The 19441-nt window shown below is 40.8% G+C and overlaps 1 protein-coding gene across 2 annotated transcripts in view; it reads right to left on the reverse strand.

Moving 5' to 3' along the window:
- Positions 1–401: 401 nt before the first annotated feature.
- The window catches only part of PHF2 (PHD finger protein 2), a 115315-nt gene continuing 96275 nt past the window's right edge, over positions 402–19441 (reverse strand). For both annotated transcript variants that reach the window (XM_081848839.1, XM_081848840.1), the window contains exons 15-22: positions 16891–17069; positions 15566–15639; positions 14598–14755; positions 9522–9796; positions 6868–6963; positions 6257–6366; positions 5315–5576; positions 402–3984 (exon numbers count right to left, since the gene is read on the reverse strand). In XM_081848839.1, coding sequence (XP_081704965.1) covers positions 3896–3984; positions 5315–5576; positions 6257–6366; positions 6868–6963; positions 9522–9796; positions 14598–14755; positions 15566–15639; positions 16891–17069 — 1243 coding nt within the window. In that variant the 3' untranslated portion in view covers positions 402–3895. The remainder of the gene's footprint in view (positions 3985–5314; positions 5577–6256; positions 6367–6867; positions 6964–9521; positions 9797–14597; positions 14756–15565; positions 15640–16890; positions 17070–19441) is intronic.

The raw sequence follows: 19441 nt of genomic DNA on the forward strand, positions 1-19441 counted from the left end.
ACACTCATATACCTCAGAGCCTAAAAGAGTTTCGGTGATCTGGAGGAGCCCATTCTTCTGGTGCACGAATGTCTGCTTTCTGCAAGGTGCACCTGCAAACACAGCAGGATGGTATTCATTATGTGCCCTGTGATCAGTCATTGGGATCTCATCCTGCCTGTAGTTGCTTCTACATCAATCTGCTCCTATTCAAATAGCTTCCGCACTGAAACTCTTGCCCTGGCAGTGAACAAGTGTTACCTGCAACCCAGAGCAGCGCGTTGCCCTTCGATGACTTAAGAGACACAGAATTGTAGAGTTGGGAGGGACCCAAAGAGGTCATGTGGTTCAACCCCCTGCGATGCAGGACCTTGTAGACCCACGGCCTGAATCAAGTTTCTCAAGAACCAAACCAACACCAGTTCTATACAAAACCTGAAATATTTTACTTTTAAAATTTTGATCTAAGTTTACTTAGATTTCATGGACTTGATACAAGAGCATTTGATATGAATCGGTAAATAAAACACTGTAATAGATAGCCACAATAAACTTTGTTAGAAATGTACATGTTGCGAAAATAATAATCATAATAATAATCATAATAATAACAATAATAATAATAAAAAACAGCATGATGTTTGTGTTATATTATATAAATGCTTGACAAGAACAGTATACTAGGGAAGCTTAAAAAAACTTGCTCGGCTTAACCCTGGGGCCCTATTCAACTAACATTTTTGACTCCGAGGATCCAAACCCAGTTTCCCCATCGTGGCTGTAGAAAGGTTAGTTAATAAGGCCTCAGTTGTTTTCTGTAGCTGTTTTTTTTTTCCTCATGGACATCACATCCAGGTAATGTGTATATAAACAAAGCTCATAATAAATGTACAAATATAAAAAGCTACAAACATTAATAAATTACATCATCACAAAACACAGAAACACTTCACAAGGTGCTAATAAAATAATTGTATCCCCTCATAATACAAGAATTGAAACAAGGAGCTGGTATTATAAAGTTGAAGATTCTTCTTCATAATGTGTCTTAAATAGATCAATTTTTTTGTACTATTATTCGATTCTGTATAAGGCTGCACAAAGTTTTACTTGTTTTTCAGGCAATGCCGAAATAATTAATATAATAATAATCATCATCAAAAGGAAAACAAAACAAAAACAAGGACCAAAAACCCAAAATTCCTCTCTTAGAGTCAAGAACCTAAAATACAACAGTTGATAATACTCGGCAAAAAACTTGTATAAAGGTTAATGAAGTATTCTATAGAAAGAAAGGTCTAAAGATACTTTGCTCTTATAAAAAAGAAGGTATTTAAAAAGCTATTTACAGGCTACATTCTATGAAAAAATATGCTTTAGGAAACAGATCTATAAATGAAAACCTGGGATTGCCTGAGAAACAAATTTAACTCTTTAAGTGTTTAAATGCAGACAAGCAAGTTTAATGTAAAATAATGCACTCTACACTAAACACTAAGAGAGTTAAAAGACGACAAGTATCCAGTTAAACTGTCAATAAGCTTGGCTTTCGTCTTATCAGACATCTGTGTGTGCCCACAGCCGTCATTCCTCCAGACAAGTGTATCTCATAGGAAGTGCTTTGATATGACTGTCAGAAGCCTTATGTACATCGCTGACATGGGTTTGCACCTCACGGCCTGCCTTGGGGTCAAGGCGAGCTCAAACCATGGAGCCATCATGTCTTAGTGGGTTTGCAAGCATTAATAAACAACAACCCACAAACCCTCAAAGTGTTGATACAGATGTTACATTTTCTTAGCACTTTGCCTCTGGAACTGTTTCCTCACACACCCACACACCCGCCAGCTGCTTTCCCCAGAGCAGGAAGATGGGATGGGGTTGAGTCATGGAGCCAGAAGAAAGTGCCCTGTTTGCTGACATTCTTAGTTATCCCAAGAAAACAGCTTAGCTCAATGATGTGCCTCCTTTGTTTACATGATCCAGGGGTTTACTCAAGGCTACTGTAAACTGAAAGAAAGAAACCCTGGTTAATTGGTGGGGGGCTGTCATTTTTTTCATCTCATATTAATTGATTGCATTAAAAAACCAGTGTCGCTGTGAAAGTAACGTGTGAACTGTTGGATGGGGTTCAGAATTCACGTCAAAATAGCAAGTGTCCAAGGGATGACTCAAGGAAATTATTGAGCAGCAGGGCTTTTTTGAAGCCAGAACTAAGTTCTGGCACCTCTCAGGTGGGTTCCATTGCCATTCTAAGAGAACGAGGGAGCCACCTCTTTTTCTAGAACATAGCACTGGTGAGGACATACTTGACTAAAGGTGATTCAGATATCCACTTAAGAGTAAGCACGTTGAACTCAAAGGGACTTACTTCAGAGCTGACACGCACAGACTTACAATGTAAGGAGGACATATTGTGTTAACTTTGTGTCACACTTGCCATTTCTCCTTGGTCAAGTCCTGCACCGCCACACCAGTAGCCATGGAAATGGGGAGATAAGGAGACTATTTCACATGCCGTGGGCAGCATCTGTCTTTGGGATTCAGAAGGAGCCATGACACCTGTTCTTCCCTCATGGTGCTCAATTTCAAGAATCAGCACCTCGAGACGGGGGCCTAGACACACAGAAGTGGCACCTTTGTCACAAGGTTAAGTGGAGAGTCAGCCCTGAACATGGAATTCTCTGCTCTGGTAAACAACGGCCATAATTTCCAAACAGAAACCCTGACCTAGCAATATCTTGAAAGAAACAAAACTGCAACCCCTCTGTTTCTAGGATCATGTAAACAAGCCTTAGCAAGAACAGCGGTGAGTAAAAAGAAATCTCCAGACACAACCGTTCTTTTCAGGTCTTATTGCTAAGGAGCCAATTCCATCATTTTGTAACAATCTCCCAGCTGTACACATTTGTTTTTGTTATTAGTGGGGTGTTTTGCTTTGTCTTACAAGGCTACTCCTATCACACATTGCCTTGTGGTGGTGAAAGCATAGACAATAAGGACAGACAGTATGCTAAGAGGTGCTAAAAAAAATAAAACTTACAGATAAGAAAATGGTGGGAGGGATGGAAAACTATCAATGAGAAGGACTGTAATCCAGCACCAACTGAAATTAATGGAATAACAATCACTGATTTTCAAAGAACTGCATTAACCCATTTTGCGTCTACACACCCTAATCATTAACCCAATTGGATCAGGCCTGTGATCCGGATTGTTCCGGCAGTCACCTAGCATTGCACATAAAATAAATTAATTCATCCATTTTTGTCCTATACCCGGTTATAGGGAAAGTTCTTAGTAGTGCTGAAGTGCAATTTTAGTTCTTCCGTTGACCAAAACATACTTATCATGAGCCAGGTAAAGAAAACTAAGTATTCCATTATGCATATTATGTCTTGCATGTATTATATCACACACAGTAATGGCAAAAATTTCTTCCCCCTCTCTGTAAGTTAATTTGAGCAAAGGTGGAATTTACCAAAACTCTAATCTCCTGCCACTTAACCAGATACCTCTCTAAAATTGGTGCAGCTGGATAAATGAAACATAACTGAAATTAATGTGCATACTGTTAAAAACAACCACTTTTTCTTCACTTATAAACAAGTTAAAGGGATACTTTCCTAAAACTGGAATGATCCTCAGTTTCTTGGAGTATTAACTTTTTGCGAACTAGTCACTCTCAGCAATTTGAGAAAGGACATCTATATTAAAAAATATTTATAGCAGTATTCTGTACACGTTTAACTGCTGAAAGTTAAAAAGAATTTATTAAAGTGGTGGCAAAAAGTTAACTGGTATTGTCCCTCGGGTGTTGCACAATACGAATGAAGGTCCTTCAAGAGTTGAAGAAGAGTTAGTGTCAGCTCAGGACATTCTGAACTTTGATAAGAGTCCCAGCTGGGGCTAAGTTTTAGAGGAGAAGTTTCCCGTTCCGATGAATTTTCAAAATCTTCCCAAGCCTTTGCTTAGCTGTGGCCATGCCTTTTTTCGTACGTTTCCCTGCAAGTATGAGAAAAGGGGACACATTAAGCCACAAAACCTCTGTCTACAAAGAAAGTTTTATGACGGAGAAAGACGAAGCAAATGCAAACGAAGATTGGTTTGGAAAGGATTTGGCTGCATCCCTACATTCTAGAAGCAAATAAAACATTTAGGAAAATGGCGGCCTGACTAAGGCCATCTAGTTGACTTATGGTGAGTTTAAATTTTGGGGTGTTTTTTGTTGTTTTTTAAATAGATTTTGTTGAAATCTGCAAAAGAACACAAAAATTGATATCAAATATCTTTTCATCAAGGCTAAAAAACTAATCTGAACAGAAAAAGGAAAAAGCAACCCACAAGTTGCAACCCACAAACTGAAGGTCAAGTTAGACATTATGCTGTTTGCCTTTCTCTTTCCCCTTTCTCTTTCTCTCCTTTGGCTCTTGTTTTCCTGCACAGGGGAAGGGGATTGCTGCTGGGATGGCAACATACAACAAACTGGCAGAGACACATGCCCGACTGGCATGTTCTCTCCCTCCTGGTCGATCGTTTGGGAGCTTCAAAAGCTTTCTTCTGCCCGAACATCACAGCAACTGTTGCCAAAAGGCATTAGCACGCTTAGGGATCCGCAGAGTATTCACAGTTTGCTGCTCCTGGTCTAAGGGCAAACGTATCAAACATTTACCGCACCGCAGAAGACAAACAATTATAATAATGATAATGATAATTTATTATTTATACCCTGCCTATCTGGCTGGGTTTCCCCAGCCACTCTGGGCTGCTCCCAACAAAATATTAAAAAATGCGATAAAACTTTAAAAACATTAAAAACTTCCTTAAACAGGGCTGCCTTCAGATGTCTTCTAAAAGTCAGCTAGTTGTTTATTTCCTTGATGTCTGATGGGAGGGCGTTCCACAGTGCGGGCGCCACTACCAAGAAGGCCCTCTGCCTGGTTCCCTGTAACCTCGCTTCTTGTAATGAGGGAACTGCCAGAAGGCCCTTGGCACTGGACCTCAGTGTCTGGGCTGAACGATTGGGGTGGAGACGCTCCTTCATGTATACTGGTATGCTAGCTTCTTAAAAGTTGAAAACTACCATTCCTAAAGTAGCAGGCATTCTACGTCTATACAACCAGTGTGTTTTCCTTGATACACACTGGTTGTGTGGTTTCCTGTGGTTTCTGTAGGGAACTGAGGCATACCAGCACGACTTACCAAATGCTACATGAACTGGTTTGAAAACAATACAAGACCACATATTATGACAAAGCAAAGCATGTATTAAGGAAATGATGCTGCCGGCTCATGAAAATATCTGCCACTTCTAATATAAACTGATGAAAACTACCTTTGGCGGCAGCATTATTCTGTGACGACGACGAGGGCCTCCGTTGCGTGAGGAAAACTCCTGGTGCCATTGGTTGAGAACCTCGGTTGACCTGGGCCACCCCAAACGTGCTTGCACCAGCTGTATACTCGTGGTCTGCTAAACTACTGCTGTGGGACTCCAGCTTGGGTTCAGGAGAGCTGCTTTCCTGAGGGATTTTATTTGTGTTGTTGGGCGACAGTTTCTTTTTGGTGTTCTTTTTCTTCTTGCCCTTCTGCTCCTCCTTTCAAAAATGATATGATGGCCATTAGCTTCAAAAAGGTTAGCAGTTATTGCTAGCACTGGGACATTACAGGCACCACACTCCATAAATAGCCATCACAGCCCTACAAGCTCCAGAGGGTAGGCCCCAAACCAAAGGATTCAAATTACAAGGAAGGAAATAACGACTAAATATCAGGAAGAACTTTCTGATGGCAAGAGCTGTTTGAGAGTGGAACGGGCTCCCTTGGAAGGTGGTGGACTCTTTCCTTCATTGGAGGTTTTTAAACAGAGATGGGATGGCCATCTGTCACAGATGCTTTAGTTGCAAATCCTGCATTGCAGGGGGTTGGACTACACAACATTTGGGGTTCCTTCCAAATCTACAACTATATGATTCTATGATGAAAAACTGGGAACCAGATTCAACTAACCCACTGTGGCACAAAGCCTCTGGCTACTGCAACAAGGCTTCTTCTGCCCCTTCTCATTCCATGCACTCCCTCAAATCCACTCTGGAGGGCTGGGAGAATTTCCCCAGAACAGCATGTTGGAAAAGGAGAGGGCAGAATTTCTAGGTGTGGTATTCAATTAAGTTTTACTCAGTGCTGACCCATAGAAATTAATGGCCATGAATTCCAATCGGTCTACTCTGATGTCCATGGGATTTATTTATTTTTGAAACCTCTCTGGTCAGCTCACCTGCTGGGATAATTTAGCAGCTGCCGCCGCCAGTCCTGTTTCAATAGAGGCAACTCTTGTACCTTCTCGGACAGGTCTGTCTTGCCGAGGTACCGATGGGCCAACCCTTGCTAAATGCAGAAGCAAAAAACAAAGGTTACAAACACAGCAGTGTGAAGTTGTATATATATACTAGCATACCCAATACAGAATTAAGCATGCTTTATGTTGAACACATAAAGTACAAAGGCTGAATTGAGGTGACCTCACTCAGATCCAGAAACCTGTACAAAAGATTTCCTCAAAAATTACATGTCTGGTTATAGGAATCCAGTCAAAATTTCAGTGCTGCTGAGGAATCCTTTCTTTGTTTGCTGTGACCCAAGGGCAGCATATTTAAGCAGCACCTTGCCAGGAATGTGGCAATCAGGATCAGCCATATACAACCATCCTTGAAATACTGCAGCAACTCTGACCATTTTTAGGTTTATTGTCAGCAAAAGGTATGAGTGAATGGCATAACTTACTTTGGGGCTTCCTAGAAATCTGTGTATGTACAGTAAATGATGAATTTAAAGGATTTTAGAGTATTTTTCCTGTATATGTTTGATTTAAAGTATTCTAAATATTACCTGTTGGGCTATATGGTGCATCATCAGAACTTTTCCTTTTCTTTGATCGAGATTTGAATACTGGATTATCTTCATCTGATTCAAGGGAGGGATAAACTAAAAGAGAAAACAAATACCAAAAGAGATTCTGGTATGGCACTATTCGATAGTGTAAGCATGCCATATATGTAAAAAAATAAAAAATAAACATTGGAGGAGCCAATAGCCTTTGAGTGGGTGAACCAAACCTGGAATAATTCAGTTCTAAACATGAAGGATAAAAATATTAGCTTTGCATCATTATCTATTCCAGTGTTTGAGTTACAGGAGCAAGACTCCTTTGTCAGTATCTCTGAATTAGGAATATATTGAAGGCGGCTTTTAGCTTCCACATCAGACTTCATGCTGAGATCTACGGATAAAGGGCAGTATACAAATTATTATTATTATTATTATTATTATTATTATTAAGCAATTCCTACAGATCTACTGTGCACATCAATAATTTTTCCAAGCATTTGTTTTCCAGAGTTCTTAAGTAATTCTGTGTGCAGTAAGCCTGCAACTTAAGCACAACTTACCTTGTGCTTGTGGCAAACAGTTTAACAAAAAATTAAAAGGGGGCAGGCATCTGAGGGGGGGGGGGACGCTTTGGCAATCCCACCTGCCACTGACCCCAATGTGTTTCATGTGCAATTTTGGCTTTAGGTGTGATTCATGGAACGTAACCCCCGTATAAGTTGCAGGCTTACTGTATCTGGAACCCGTCTACAGCCATTAGCAGTTCTTTGTTCTGTGCATCTTGTATGCTGAGGAAGGATTCTGGCAGCCGTTTATAAAGTCCTAGCCTGGTTAAAAAGTACCCAAAGAATGGGCAGGGTGGAGGCAGTTGCTCACACACATTGAATGCAATGTAAGCTGCAGCCATGTGGTAGCAGCAGTGGCTACACATGTGGTTATTGGAGACACAGCTACTCTACCTCCAATTATTCTATGGAAACATCTGAGATTGGCACACCCTCCATCTCTTTTGATTTCAGAGAACTCGCTTCTTCTAGCCTAATGGCAGTTACATTGTTTGCATTACACCCACTTAAACTGAGAAACCTATCTCAAATGTGGACTTATATTTCATTTCTTTTTGCTATGGCGAGATATGATTTTAAAGCAATTGCATCAATTTAGCCACTGACTGAAAATGTGCTGGCCAGATGTAGGACAAATGGAGCCTTAGTGAACCAAACCATATTACAACAAAGCAAGCCTATTAAATGGTAGCATAAATATATAATTAGCAAGAATGTTGGTTCTCTCCCCACCCCACCAAACCAGTCTTCTCCTTTCAGAATGACATCTTTAGATCGTGTCTATACATTATACTTTTGCAATCATTTAAAAGTAATTTAACTAGATTGATATGCCTACAGGTACCGTCATTGTAATTTGTGCTTATGTTTTGTCAAAGAAGTACAGCTTCTTCAATTCAGAAGAGATTCTAGCTTTCATTGAGCTACAACAGGATTTCAATCTGTTTCCTTTTAGCCTCTCAAATGCTGAAAGTGGAGGGAAATTATGTGCTTTCCAAAGGGGTGGAAAACATCCTACGTATGGCTTAATATTTTTGGAAGCTGAATTATTAGGCTATCTATCAGTCTAAGAGTGACACTTCACTAAGCATGTTCTAGCAGTGCAGTCCCGTCCCACTGAGGGAAACAAAGCTATGTTGATTGTGTAAATGGCTGGTAAATTGCAATGTTAGTGCCATTAATGAGTTCGCTTGCTCACTGAAAAAGTTGGTGCCCAGCTCTGCATGTCTGCCTAGGGCTTCTTCCTCCCTTTTTCAAACAGCCACCTCCCCATGTTGCATCACGAACTGCTTTTTAAACATGAAGAAATTGCAGTAGCATATGAAGCAGCATGGAGTGGAAGCAGAGGAAGTTAATAGTGGGGGAGAAACCTGGCACTTAATGGATGTGCTTAAACACTCTGGGTTCCCAACTAAGGGGAGGCTTAATTGGGAGGTGAAGGGGGCATGTCCAGGGACACCAGGAATGGGGCCCTCATACATGCCCCCATCCTCCAACACACTTTTGCCTTCTGTGTCCAGGCTGAATGCCTGAATAGCACTTCAGTAAGCATGAAGAGGAAGAAGAAGAAGAGTTTGGATTTGATACCCCACTTTATCCCTACCCTAAGGAGTCTCAAAGTGGCTAACAATCTCCTTTTCCCTTCCTCCCCCACAACAAACACTCTGTGAGGTGAGTGGGGCTGAGAGACTTCAAAGTGTGACTGGCCCAAGGACACCCAGCAGCTGCATGTGGAGGAGCGGGGAAGCAAACCCGGTTCACCAGATTACGAGTCCACTGCTCTTAACCACTATACCACGCTGGCTCTCATGACCTGAGATCTCCCTTGTAAAATTTGAAAAGAACTCCCATACCTATCTCACACGGACAAAATTACCAAATGGAATTAAGGGAGATGTTGCGAGGCAGATAAAACAAGGCTGGCTTCCAGCAATCGTTCAGGCCTCTGACTCAGAATCTGCTGCCACAACAACTGGTGGCGTTACTGCTTTCATGAAGGGACCGGCCACCTTCGTGTGTTTCACTGCATGTGTATATTTAAAGGGTTCACATCTAGAGAGAAAGAAAAGTGATGCAGACATTCCATACCATAATCAGAATCTTTAAAACAGGCGTCTAAGTGATCCTGGTCCTCGTCATAATCTTCAATGTCAATGTTGTTTTTTGCACTCTTTTTCGGCAACCTTTTCCCTGCATTTTTGTTGTTGCTACTTCCAGTTTTTTTGGCGTTTGGGGCGGACGTGGAATTATTCTTTGCTTGGTTGGGGCCCCACGAAGGCTGTAGGCAGGAATCTGTAGGCAGGTTTGCCATCGACAACATCCCTTGGATCGCTTCCTGTGTGCTGGGAGATGCAGGTGGCTGACTGAGGGGGGGAAAGGAGGAGGGTGGGAGAAAGAGAGCTTTCAACTCAGAGTAAATGCAAGTACAGAATAAAGAGGGGGTGCCCAATATTACATATGTCACATGCCCTCCAACGTCATGGGGTACACTTGTCGACCACACTGTGGCCATTTGCATTGTACAGACAAGACATCACCTTATGTAAGAGAATGGACAGACTTAAACTGCATTATGGAGACACAGCCGGTAGGGGAGAATATCATTTTCCCTGGACATTCTAACAGAGACCTTGACATTCATATATTTAAATGTAAAGGGGGTTGCCTGGTTAATTCATATTTAAAGTAGGCTAACTGAAATCAATAGACTTTTCATTTTTTTATTTCTACCGGTCTACACTGGTAATCACCCAAAAGATTCAAGGTGCAATTGAGATGAAATATAGAACTCTTCTTGTGGGGATTTTTTATTTTTTTTAAAGTAAATATCTCAACACGAATGGAGGTCAGGAAATCTGTAGCTGCTGCTAAGGGACTAAGATCAGGACTGAATGCAATTGGATTAACTAAGATTTCAGAAGCAGGAAGAAATAAGAACTTTGCACCCTGAAACCCAGCACATGGGAAGTCACTCAAAATGTATAATTGGGTGTATAAGTGATCTATATTTGGATGGGAATTGTAATTTGATATTGATAAAATGTGGCTGTTACTGGATTTTTTAATAATTGAAAATTAATAAAAAATATTTCAAAAAACAACTTATTTTACACTATTAGATTTTTCACACGTGGTACAATTAGGAATTACGGGTCATTGTCTCACTCGCTCTACAAAAAAAGCAGTGTGATATGTCAGCAATTGATGTTTTAGCAATATATGCTTTGATGCGCCAGCAAATTTATTTATTTTACCTAACAGAATTCATATACCGCTCTCTCCAGCAAAAAACCCCCAAGCAGCATGCAAAAGTGAATTGAAAATATTCATCAAGAATACCAACAAACATGAAAAACTCTGGGTACTTTCCAGAAAGCTTTGGTTACAGCAGCTCTGGCTTTGTCTAGTCACTGCTGCCTCCTCTAAAAAAACTTATAGGAGAGAAATTGTGGGTAGATGTGGCTTGCTGTATCTGAGAGGAAAGGTTTTAGCTTGCAGTCTCAAGCAGGAATTCTCCTTACAATTCTTGTAAGCCAAGATGCCTGCTTGAAGTGCTAGCCATAAGTGTCCACTTGCCAGTCAGTCCTGTGCAGTTGTTTTTAGTTTTTGGTGGGTGGCCTTGAAACATTGAAAGTGGAGGAGTCAGTGGAGACCTGCCTTCCATTGTCGGGGAAATGGTTTTAAAGGGGAGGGGGAAGCAAAGGCAGAGCTTAATATTCCCACCAGCCTTTTCTTGGCTGTACTAAATGCAGGGTAGCTGCTGTTTTATGTTACATCTGATGTGCTGGGAGGCTAACTCAGTCACTTTTGTACTACTTGCTATTCCAGATATAGCAAGACGAGAATACGCTCGGCAAAGCATGCCACAACTGGTCCTGCTCACAGCTCTATCCAGAAATTGAGCAAACCTGGTTTTAGCAATTATCAACTCTGTGAGCACTTAAGACATTTGCTTGCTTTCTTAAAACCTTGAACCCGAGATAGAGTGGAAATGGACCATCAAACGCTGCCTGCCAAATGGGCAAATTAGAGAGGAACTGCCTAAAGCAAAGCAAGCGATAGCAAATAAATTGTGGGATCTGATCAAAACCAGTGGCTCGGAGTGGGGGGGGGGGGCAGAGGAGAAGAAAAACAAGCCACAGACTGATTGTTTAACAAGCTTTTAAAGCAGCAAAAGGTTAAGGTAAAATTGGCCGGGTAGCAATCTTCTGAGCAAACCCCATTCATGCGAATGGAGCTTGCACAGAAGAAGATTTGCGTCCTTCCATTTAGCATCCTGTCGTTTTTGGCATTCGGCTTAGTGTTCTGTCGCCCTGCTCATGAGCAACTTCCTTTAAAATCAATCAGGTTTGCACAGGAGATGTTGACACTGGATTGTGCCCAATGTGTTTTTCATTAGGCACATTTGCAGCTTAGTAATTCTGGATCTGCTCTAAGTGAAATACGAAACAGGAAGCAATTATTAAAGTCTGGAAAGTCACATCCCCTTTCTGTAGTTTTAGTGATTATTGCTATTTTAAAAAACCATAATAAATAATAATACTAGTAATATGAAAGCATAATTTGAAAAAATATGAATGAGAGCTTCTTTAAATGGAGTGCATGTGTGTGGCTGGTGCCAAATACTTTATATCATTCCCTGGCCGAATGGCAGCTTTGAACTGTGATTGAACATTACACTGAAAATATTAATGCTTTACTCCTGTTCCTATGAGTGATACCCAGAAGGGAAAATTCCACCAACTGCAGCTTGCACCCAACTTCATCTGGGACATTTCCCCTGATCCCTGCTCTTGGTTACAGGGCTAGTTCTTTGCTACTTTGTGGCCCTCACCTATTGAATTTCTGCCTGACTTGCACCTCTTAAAGAGGCAGATCGTTTAAAAATCTGATTCAATCTGAAATTACAAAAGGTTTCTTTCTAAGAAAATGTAATTATAATGTAAATTCCAGTACATTATAAATGGTTACCAGTTATCAATCAGTAAAACAATATAGCATATCCCATTTTTCCTCTGGACAAAGCCCATTTGTTTATCAATAAATATTTGCTGAATCAAGGGTTATGTAGATGGAACACTAACTTGCTTCCACTATTGTGCCGAGACAATTTTGTTTATGACTAACAAATTAACAAATAAGCACCGTTACTTGAAACTGTCTGCCTTGATCCAAATTATTCAACAAGATTGTGTACAGATTCCCCAGTAACTTGGATGCATTACTAACAAAGATGTCTGAAAACTTTACACCGCGTTGCATCCTCACAAATGGGTAAAAGTGAATGTTGCATCACATTTCCCAACCATAAATGACACTCTGGGCAAAGCTGAATAGATACTTCTGGCTGCCATGTTGATTTCCCAGAATGCTCTGGACCTAGCATAGCTTCAGAATTCCATGCCATTTTAACAGTGTGGCAAGATTCAGTCTCCTGCTGCCTCATGTAGGTCAGAGTGCTCATGCTTGTTCCCACCAAGTTAGCCTGAGGGGTTCAACCAACAAATATGGGTGCTCATTAGAGATAAATTTGCCCAGGGGCTACTCAGATATGGAGCAGATTCTGGCAGTTCTTATTCAACCTAATTGAAAAGACATCCAATACAGCAAATAAAAATAACAATGCAAAGACTGTAGAGAAGATCAAAGCATCCCTCTGCCCTGACACATTATTCATCCAGCAGCAGCTTCACAATCAGAGAGTAATAGAGACTAAGGCCCACACAATTTATTTTTGCTTTAAAAAGACAAAAGGAAAGTTCAGTCGAAAAAAGGAAACCTGGAAATTAGGTGCACATAACCAGGATCTAGCTGCGTCTATAAAAGCAAAATTGCTAGGACACATTTCTGGCAAGCTACCTACAACACACAGTGAAACACCTCACCCATGATCTTTAGTGATGTGTGGAATCTGCTTTCGAAACCACAAGTCTTTGAATGCACTGGTTCAAAAATACTGAGGGCCATTTTAGATTAAGACCAGTTCCAATTAAATAAATTTAGATGTGTGTGTTTGAGGGGGAGGGGTATGCACTGACATGGTAAGTAGGCTTTGGATGGGGAAGAAGGGGGCGTTCTACAAGTCCACTCCTGTGATGCTGGATAGCACCCTTTCCTATTATTCCTATTATAATACTTTCCAGAGGAGTAGCTGTGTTAGCCTTCTGAAACAAAAACGGAAGTGTTTCGTGGCACCTTAAATACTAACAAATTCATTGTGACAATAGCTTTTGTGGATACGCTCAGGATAATACTTCATGCATCTGAAGTGGCCTGTAGTTCATGGAAGCTTATGCCATAATAAATCTGTTAGTCTTTAAGGAGCCACAAGTCTCCCTGTGATTTTAATTTGTTACAACAGCAGCACTGGCTGCATGCAGAAATGGCTCCTGTAACAAGCTCAAATCCGGAACCATGAACAGTCCTAGGGAAATAAATAAATGAGACTGAGTACAGCTTGAGTACAATGCTATGGGTCTATTTCTATAGCCTTTCCTCATGCTTTCATGGTTCATGTAGATCTACTGCTTTCTGGTTTCATACATACCTATTTTTAAAATTTATTTTTTAAAAAACTATTCTGAAAAGTTTTTTATTAACACCAAACTTTAATTTTTACACTTACGGTGGGTGTTATTTCAAATGCTTACAGAAAGATAGAGCTGGTGGCACATGAGCAAGACCCCTAGCCAATCCCATAGGAGGCCCATTTTTGCTGCCCTTTAGAGAAATTAATTTTCAAAACCATTTGTTGTTGCTTTCCTCGGCTTCTAAAGGCGGTTTTCTCTAGTATCTCCTTCCAAAGAACCAACAATTAGGGAAATGAGCAGAGGAATAAAAGACATTTTGTTGCATAAATTAAACTGTTCTCATTTCCCTCTTAATTGAGCCAGTTCTTTTAAAATAAACAACCTTCTTTATTGTTATCACTTGGGTGGATTTTCAGCATTTTTAATAGGAAATCTTCAAATTTTATAATTGTGTTACAAATGCATTCTGCAGCTGCCTGCCTCTGGGGTTTGAGACCGGGGGGTGGGGGTGGAGAACGCAGTGAAATAGAAAAGGTTTATTGTAATAGAAAATTCTGGCCAATGTGCATCCATATATATGAAATATTAACATTGCATTATTTAAAAATAGGTATCCACACTCGCTTACGCCTACCTGTTGGAGTTGTACTCTAAACCCCCAACTTCCTTGCTTGCCTGCAACAGGTCAAGAATGCCTGCTGAGCTTCCAGTCTCTTTCTTCACTTTAGAATTGCGCCCTGGCTTGGCATCTGTGTCAATATGAAGTGAGTCTTCATCTGAGGAGTCATCACTCTGTAGAAGTTGCCAAAACAGATTTTCTTTTTCAAAGGGATGCCAGGGATTATGCTAGTCAGTAGTAAGCCCTAAATTAAATGTTTATTTTCTGGTCTAATGCAAGCATATCATTGTATTTATAATCTAGGAGCATAAGAAATCACCTTCTATGAAGTCAGACTATTGCTATATTTAGCTCAGGGTTGCCCGCTATGGCTGCATCTGCACAGAATGCTAAGCCAAACCATGGCTGAGCATGCATGCATGTATGGGCTCCCAGAGAGGAGACTGCAGCTGCTTTCTCCCTAGTCCATTTAGCTCAGCATGATATGGCAGCTAAACCAAGGTTTGGTTTAGCGTGTCATCCAAAGCCAGTCTCATGGTTAAGTTCTTTGTAACCAAGGTTTGTTCTTGGTTAGAAGGACCAGGGAGGAGCAAAGTGAGTGCAAACTATAGTCTGGCTAAAAATGGAACACGAACACTGACTGGCAATAGCTATCCAGGTTTTCAGACAGACCTGGAGACTGAATGCATCACCTCTGCTTGAAAGAATGTGCTCTACTGCTAAACTAATCCAGGATGGATGCTAAATGAACCAGAGAGACAATGCTGATTCTTCCTATACAAAGGTTAAGGGTGATTTCTCAGAACCCCTATAGTCAAGTAATAAATACAGAGAGGCACTCAGTTCTGCTATACAAATAGCAGGTGTTGGTTTGGCAAAGGGCTGTTTCTTGTCACTATACAAGATCAAGTCATTAATGGACATCTACAATGTTATTTATCCTGCATAAGTCCCTATTATGGAAGAGTATAACACCAGAATACCTTGTACAATATTGATTCCACCTTTGGCTTCTTAACGGGTGTGGGTTGTGCAGTTTCTTTTTTATCTGATAAAACTAGGAAGAAATTGAAAGACAGAATTTAGTTTTTCAAAATGAAAAAAAGCACAGTATTATATATAGAGGTAGGTTTTAATTAGATCTTCTTTTTTAAATTTTAAATAGTTTTGCTAATAATGTTCTTTGTCTTAATTAATTTCTGTGTGTGGCAGAAAGCACACATCGATGCCATTTTTAGTACTCAAAATATAAAGAAAGAAAGGGATTAAAGAGAACCTCACACTCATTTTTCAAAACAAAAGCATTGTTGACTATGCAAGCAAAGACACTCCCGCTGACCTGGTTGTCATGGACTGGCTGGACACAAAGGAATGGTGGGAGGTACCCGCTGGGAACCCCCAAGGGAAGAAGGCTCAGAGCCCGGGGAAAGGCGGTGGGACAACAGTGAGTGGTCAGAGGGAGAAAGTTTGGAAGAGGAGGCACCTGAAGCTGAAGAGGCAACAGGGCTTAGTGAGCTGGGACAGTTTGTGGTAGAATCAGAGACAGAAGCTGAAGCAGGCGAGGAGGGAGGCCAAGAAGCAGAGATGAGTCGGGCTGGTGTCTCCCCCCACTCCTAAGACCAGCTCCCCCTGCCCAGCTTCTCTCAGAACCAAGAGAGGCATGAAAAGGGCAGAAGAGAGATTGGCTGCACAGAGACAGAGCCTCCAATTGCTTGGGGGAAACCCTGGAGAGGAGGAGGCATAGACAGCTGTGCGGAGGTGAGGCTATTTAGTCTCACCAACTGATTTCATAGAGTAGGTTCCACAGGGAATGAGCTGCTGTGCTCATGAGGCCAAGTCTGTGGAGATCATGTCTTTGCTAATAAAGAGTTAACTTCAGCTTTGAATGGTGTGATTTACTGACCAACACGCGTTGGTGAAGGAGGTGGCTCCTCTGCCCTCAGTCGTATGTGAAAACCAATCGTCGCTCTGAATGGGGAGCCAATGCTACACCCTTTCCTCCCCAGGGCTCTGACCAACATGCTCCTCTTGCTACAGTGGGATGGCACATTCATTTGCTTAATAATAATAATAATAATAATAATAATAATAATAATAAATTATATTTATACCCTGCCCGCCCCAGCCAAGGCTGGGCTCAGGGCAGCTAACAACCAATAATAAAAACAAGTTGAATGAATACAACTTAAAAAACAAGATTAAAATACAACATTAAAACATTAAAATGCAGCCTCGTCACAGGAAGAGAAAGGAAAAAGAAAGAGGGGGAGGGAATCAAGCACTTGCACAAAAGCAGCAGCAAACTTACAGGGCAAATCTCGTTTGTTGGTGTTTTTCTTTCTTCTAATTGGAAATTCGTCAATTTTCAACTCTCCATCATCTGAGACATATTCATATTCATCTTTCACAGGTTTTGCTTTATCTTCTTTGAAATTTTGCAATGATCCAAATATACCAGGATTCATCTGAGTTTTCACTCCCTTTGAGCTAGTTTGACAAGAGAGATGAATTTGGAAAGGATAACATTCTGACATGTTATGTATCAAAAATACCATCAAAATATCACTTTTTCTGTGTATAGGAAATGTCAAGCACATAAGCTCAAAACTGATGCCATTTAGTCTAGTAATAGTAATAATAATAATAATAATAATAATAATAATAATAATAATAATATATGAAGAGGTCAACGCATACCACAAACCTCCAATGATCAGAACTCATAGAACAGGCAGCCCCAACCTTCAGCCCTCCAGATGTTTTCGACTACAATTCCCATCATCCCTGACCACTGGTCCTGTTAGCTAGGGATCATGGGAGTTACAGGCCAAAACATCTGGAGGGCCACAGGTTGGGGATGCCTGTCATAGAACATACCTCACAAAACAGGCCTAGCAAAATGTGATGCTAGTTGTGTACAGCACCCTAATTTTCCTCTCACTTAGCTTCTAATTACAGTGGTACCTCTGGTTACGAACTTAATTTGTTCCAGAGGTCCATTCTTAACCTGAAACTGTTCTTTTAATGGGGCTGTCACATTCACATATGAATTTCAGCATTCATCAAGACATATATTCCAAAGTCTAAAACTTCAGATTGACAACAGTTAACAGTAACAGCTGACATCCCTGGCCTTTTTTTTTTCTTTTCTTTTTTGCGTTTGGGGGCAGTGGGGGTTCCTACATTCACTTGCTTGCCTGTCACAAATATTCAGATTCTTAACACTGTCAGCAATCACCACCTTTTTCATTTGCACTAGATATAAATTTATTGATGCATACAAAGACCCTCCATTCAATCTGGTTCAGTAAATAAAAATTCTGAAATATTATGCTCCTAGTGCATGCATAGTCAACTGTTGGAATCATGTATGCGTGCACACGTAAACCAGGCAATGTATTTTTCAATGTCAGTTCATGCCATCAAAGAAATAATATGTGATCATTTTTTTCCCTCATTCATTAGCAGTATAACTGGGGTTATTCTACACAAAGGCTTAGGAAACAATTCATCCATTCAGGACGACTGAATAAGCCACCTTGAAATGTTGGTGAGCTGCCCAATGCACTTTGAGAAAGCCTGCTCAGTGAAACATGCTGGTAACTTGTGTCCTCAGAAGAGATACCTGTCTTCATCACACTGAGCAGACACAGGAAAACCAAGTGATAAAAAGAAGTACTGAACCATGGACATTAATATGTGATAATAACTCCTAGTATAGACTGATATTTCTACAAAATCATAAGCCTAGCTGTTCAGTTGCTGGAAACTGACATATTTCTATTGACTTTTAAAGCCTGAAAAAGCCTTTAGATATTCTATGTTCATAACAAAAATCTGATTGACTATATACACTCATGCATAAAAGCTCTGATTTAAGTAGGCATGCATATTTTGCTTTAAATAAATGGACTATACAATTACTGTGAGCAATAAAAGCAGAAATCCATGCAAAAAAAGAGAGTCGTATACATGTAAAAGAGAGATGCCATTATAAAACAAGTCCCTCTATTGTCAACTTGTCAGCCAAGGTCAATTCAGACCCTGCCAACTGAACAGTAGTTAAAAGCATGGAAAACTGCTTCCTTCTTAAAAGTAGAAGTGATGCCTGATGAGGGGCAATACCTGATCTGATTCAAAGTGTTCAGATCAAAGGTAGGAAAAAAACGACTCGTTTATCTTCGTTGTCAGGGCACAACATGACATAATAGCCTTTGTGGAGGCTAAATTGAACTGTTATTCATAATACCTATAATTTTGATGAAAGCAGTTGCAGAGGGTTAAGGTTTCCTAGAATCTGGTCTACTTATGACTCCAGAAGGGTGCTTAAATAAGGACTACAGGCTTATGCTCAAAGATGATACCAAGGCAATGCAGGCATCCAGGATGCTCCCACATTCCTTATTGTATTTATGTTAGATTGGTTAACACATAAGTCTGGCTTCCCTACAGAGGTGCAGGTGATTGCTAGGAGAAGGAGTGGAAAGATGGAACATTCAGAAGAGAGGTAAAAATTATGTGAAGACGGTTGGAAGATAGAGGTAGGGAACTAAATTAGGAGTGGGTGGCCTGTGGCCCTCAGTTGTTGCTGAAATCCAATGCCCATTGGTTCAGGAAGCATGAGGTTTGCAATCCAACACCATCTAGAGGTCCACGGGTTAGCCACCTCTGGACTAGGTTATCAAGAAATAAGGGCCCGTCCACGATAACTCCTGGGCATGTAGCAGATGGCAGGCTATCAGTGGCTACTAACCCTGATGGCTATGTACTGCCTCCACGGTCGAGGGCAGTATGCTTCTGAATACCAGTTGCTAGAAACCGCAAGAGAACAGAGGCACCAGGTTGGCCACTGTGAAAAC

Source organism: Podarcis erhardii (assembly GCF_964252035.2).
Source record: "Podarcis erhardii genome assembly, chromosome: 2".
Lineage (NCBI taxonomy): Eukaryota > Metazoa > Chordata > Lepidosauria > Squamata > Lacertidae > Podarcis > Podarcis erhardii.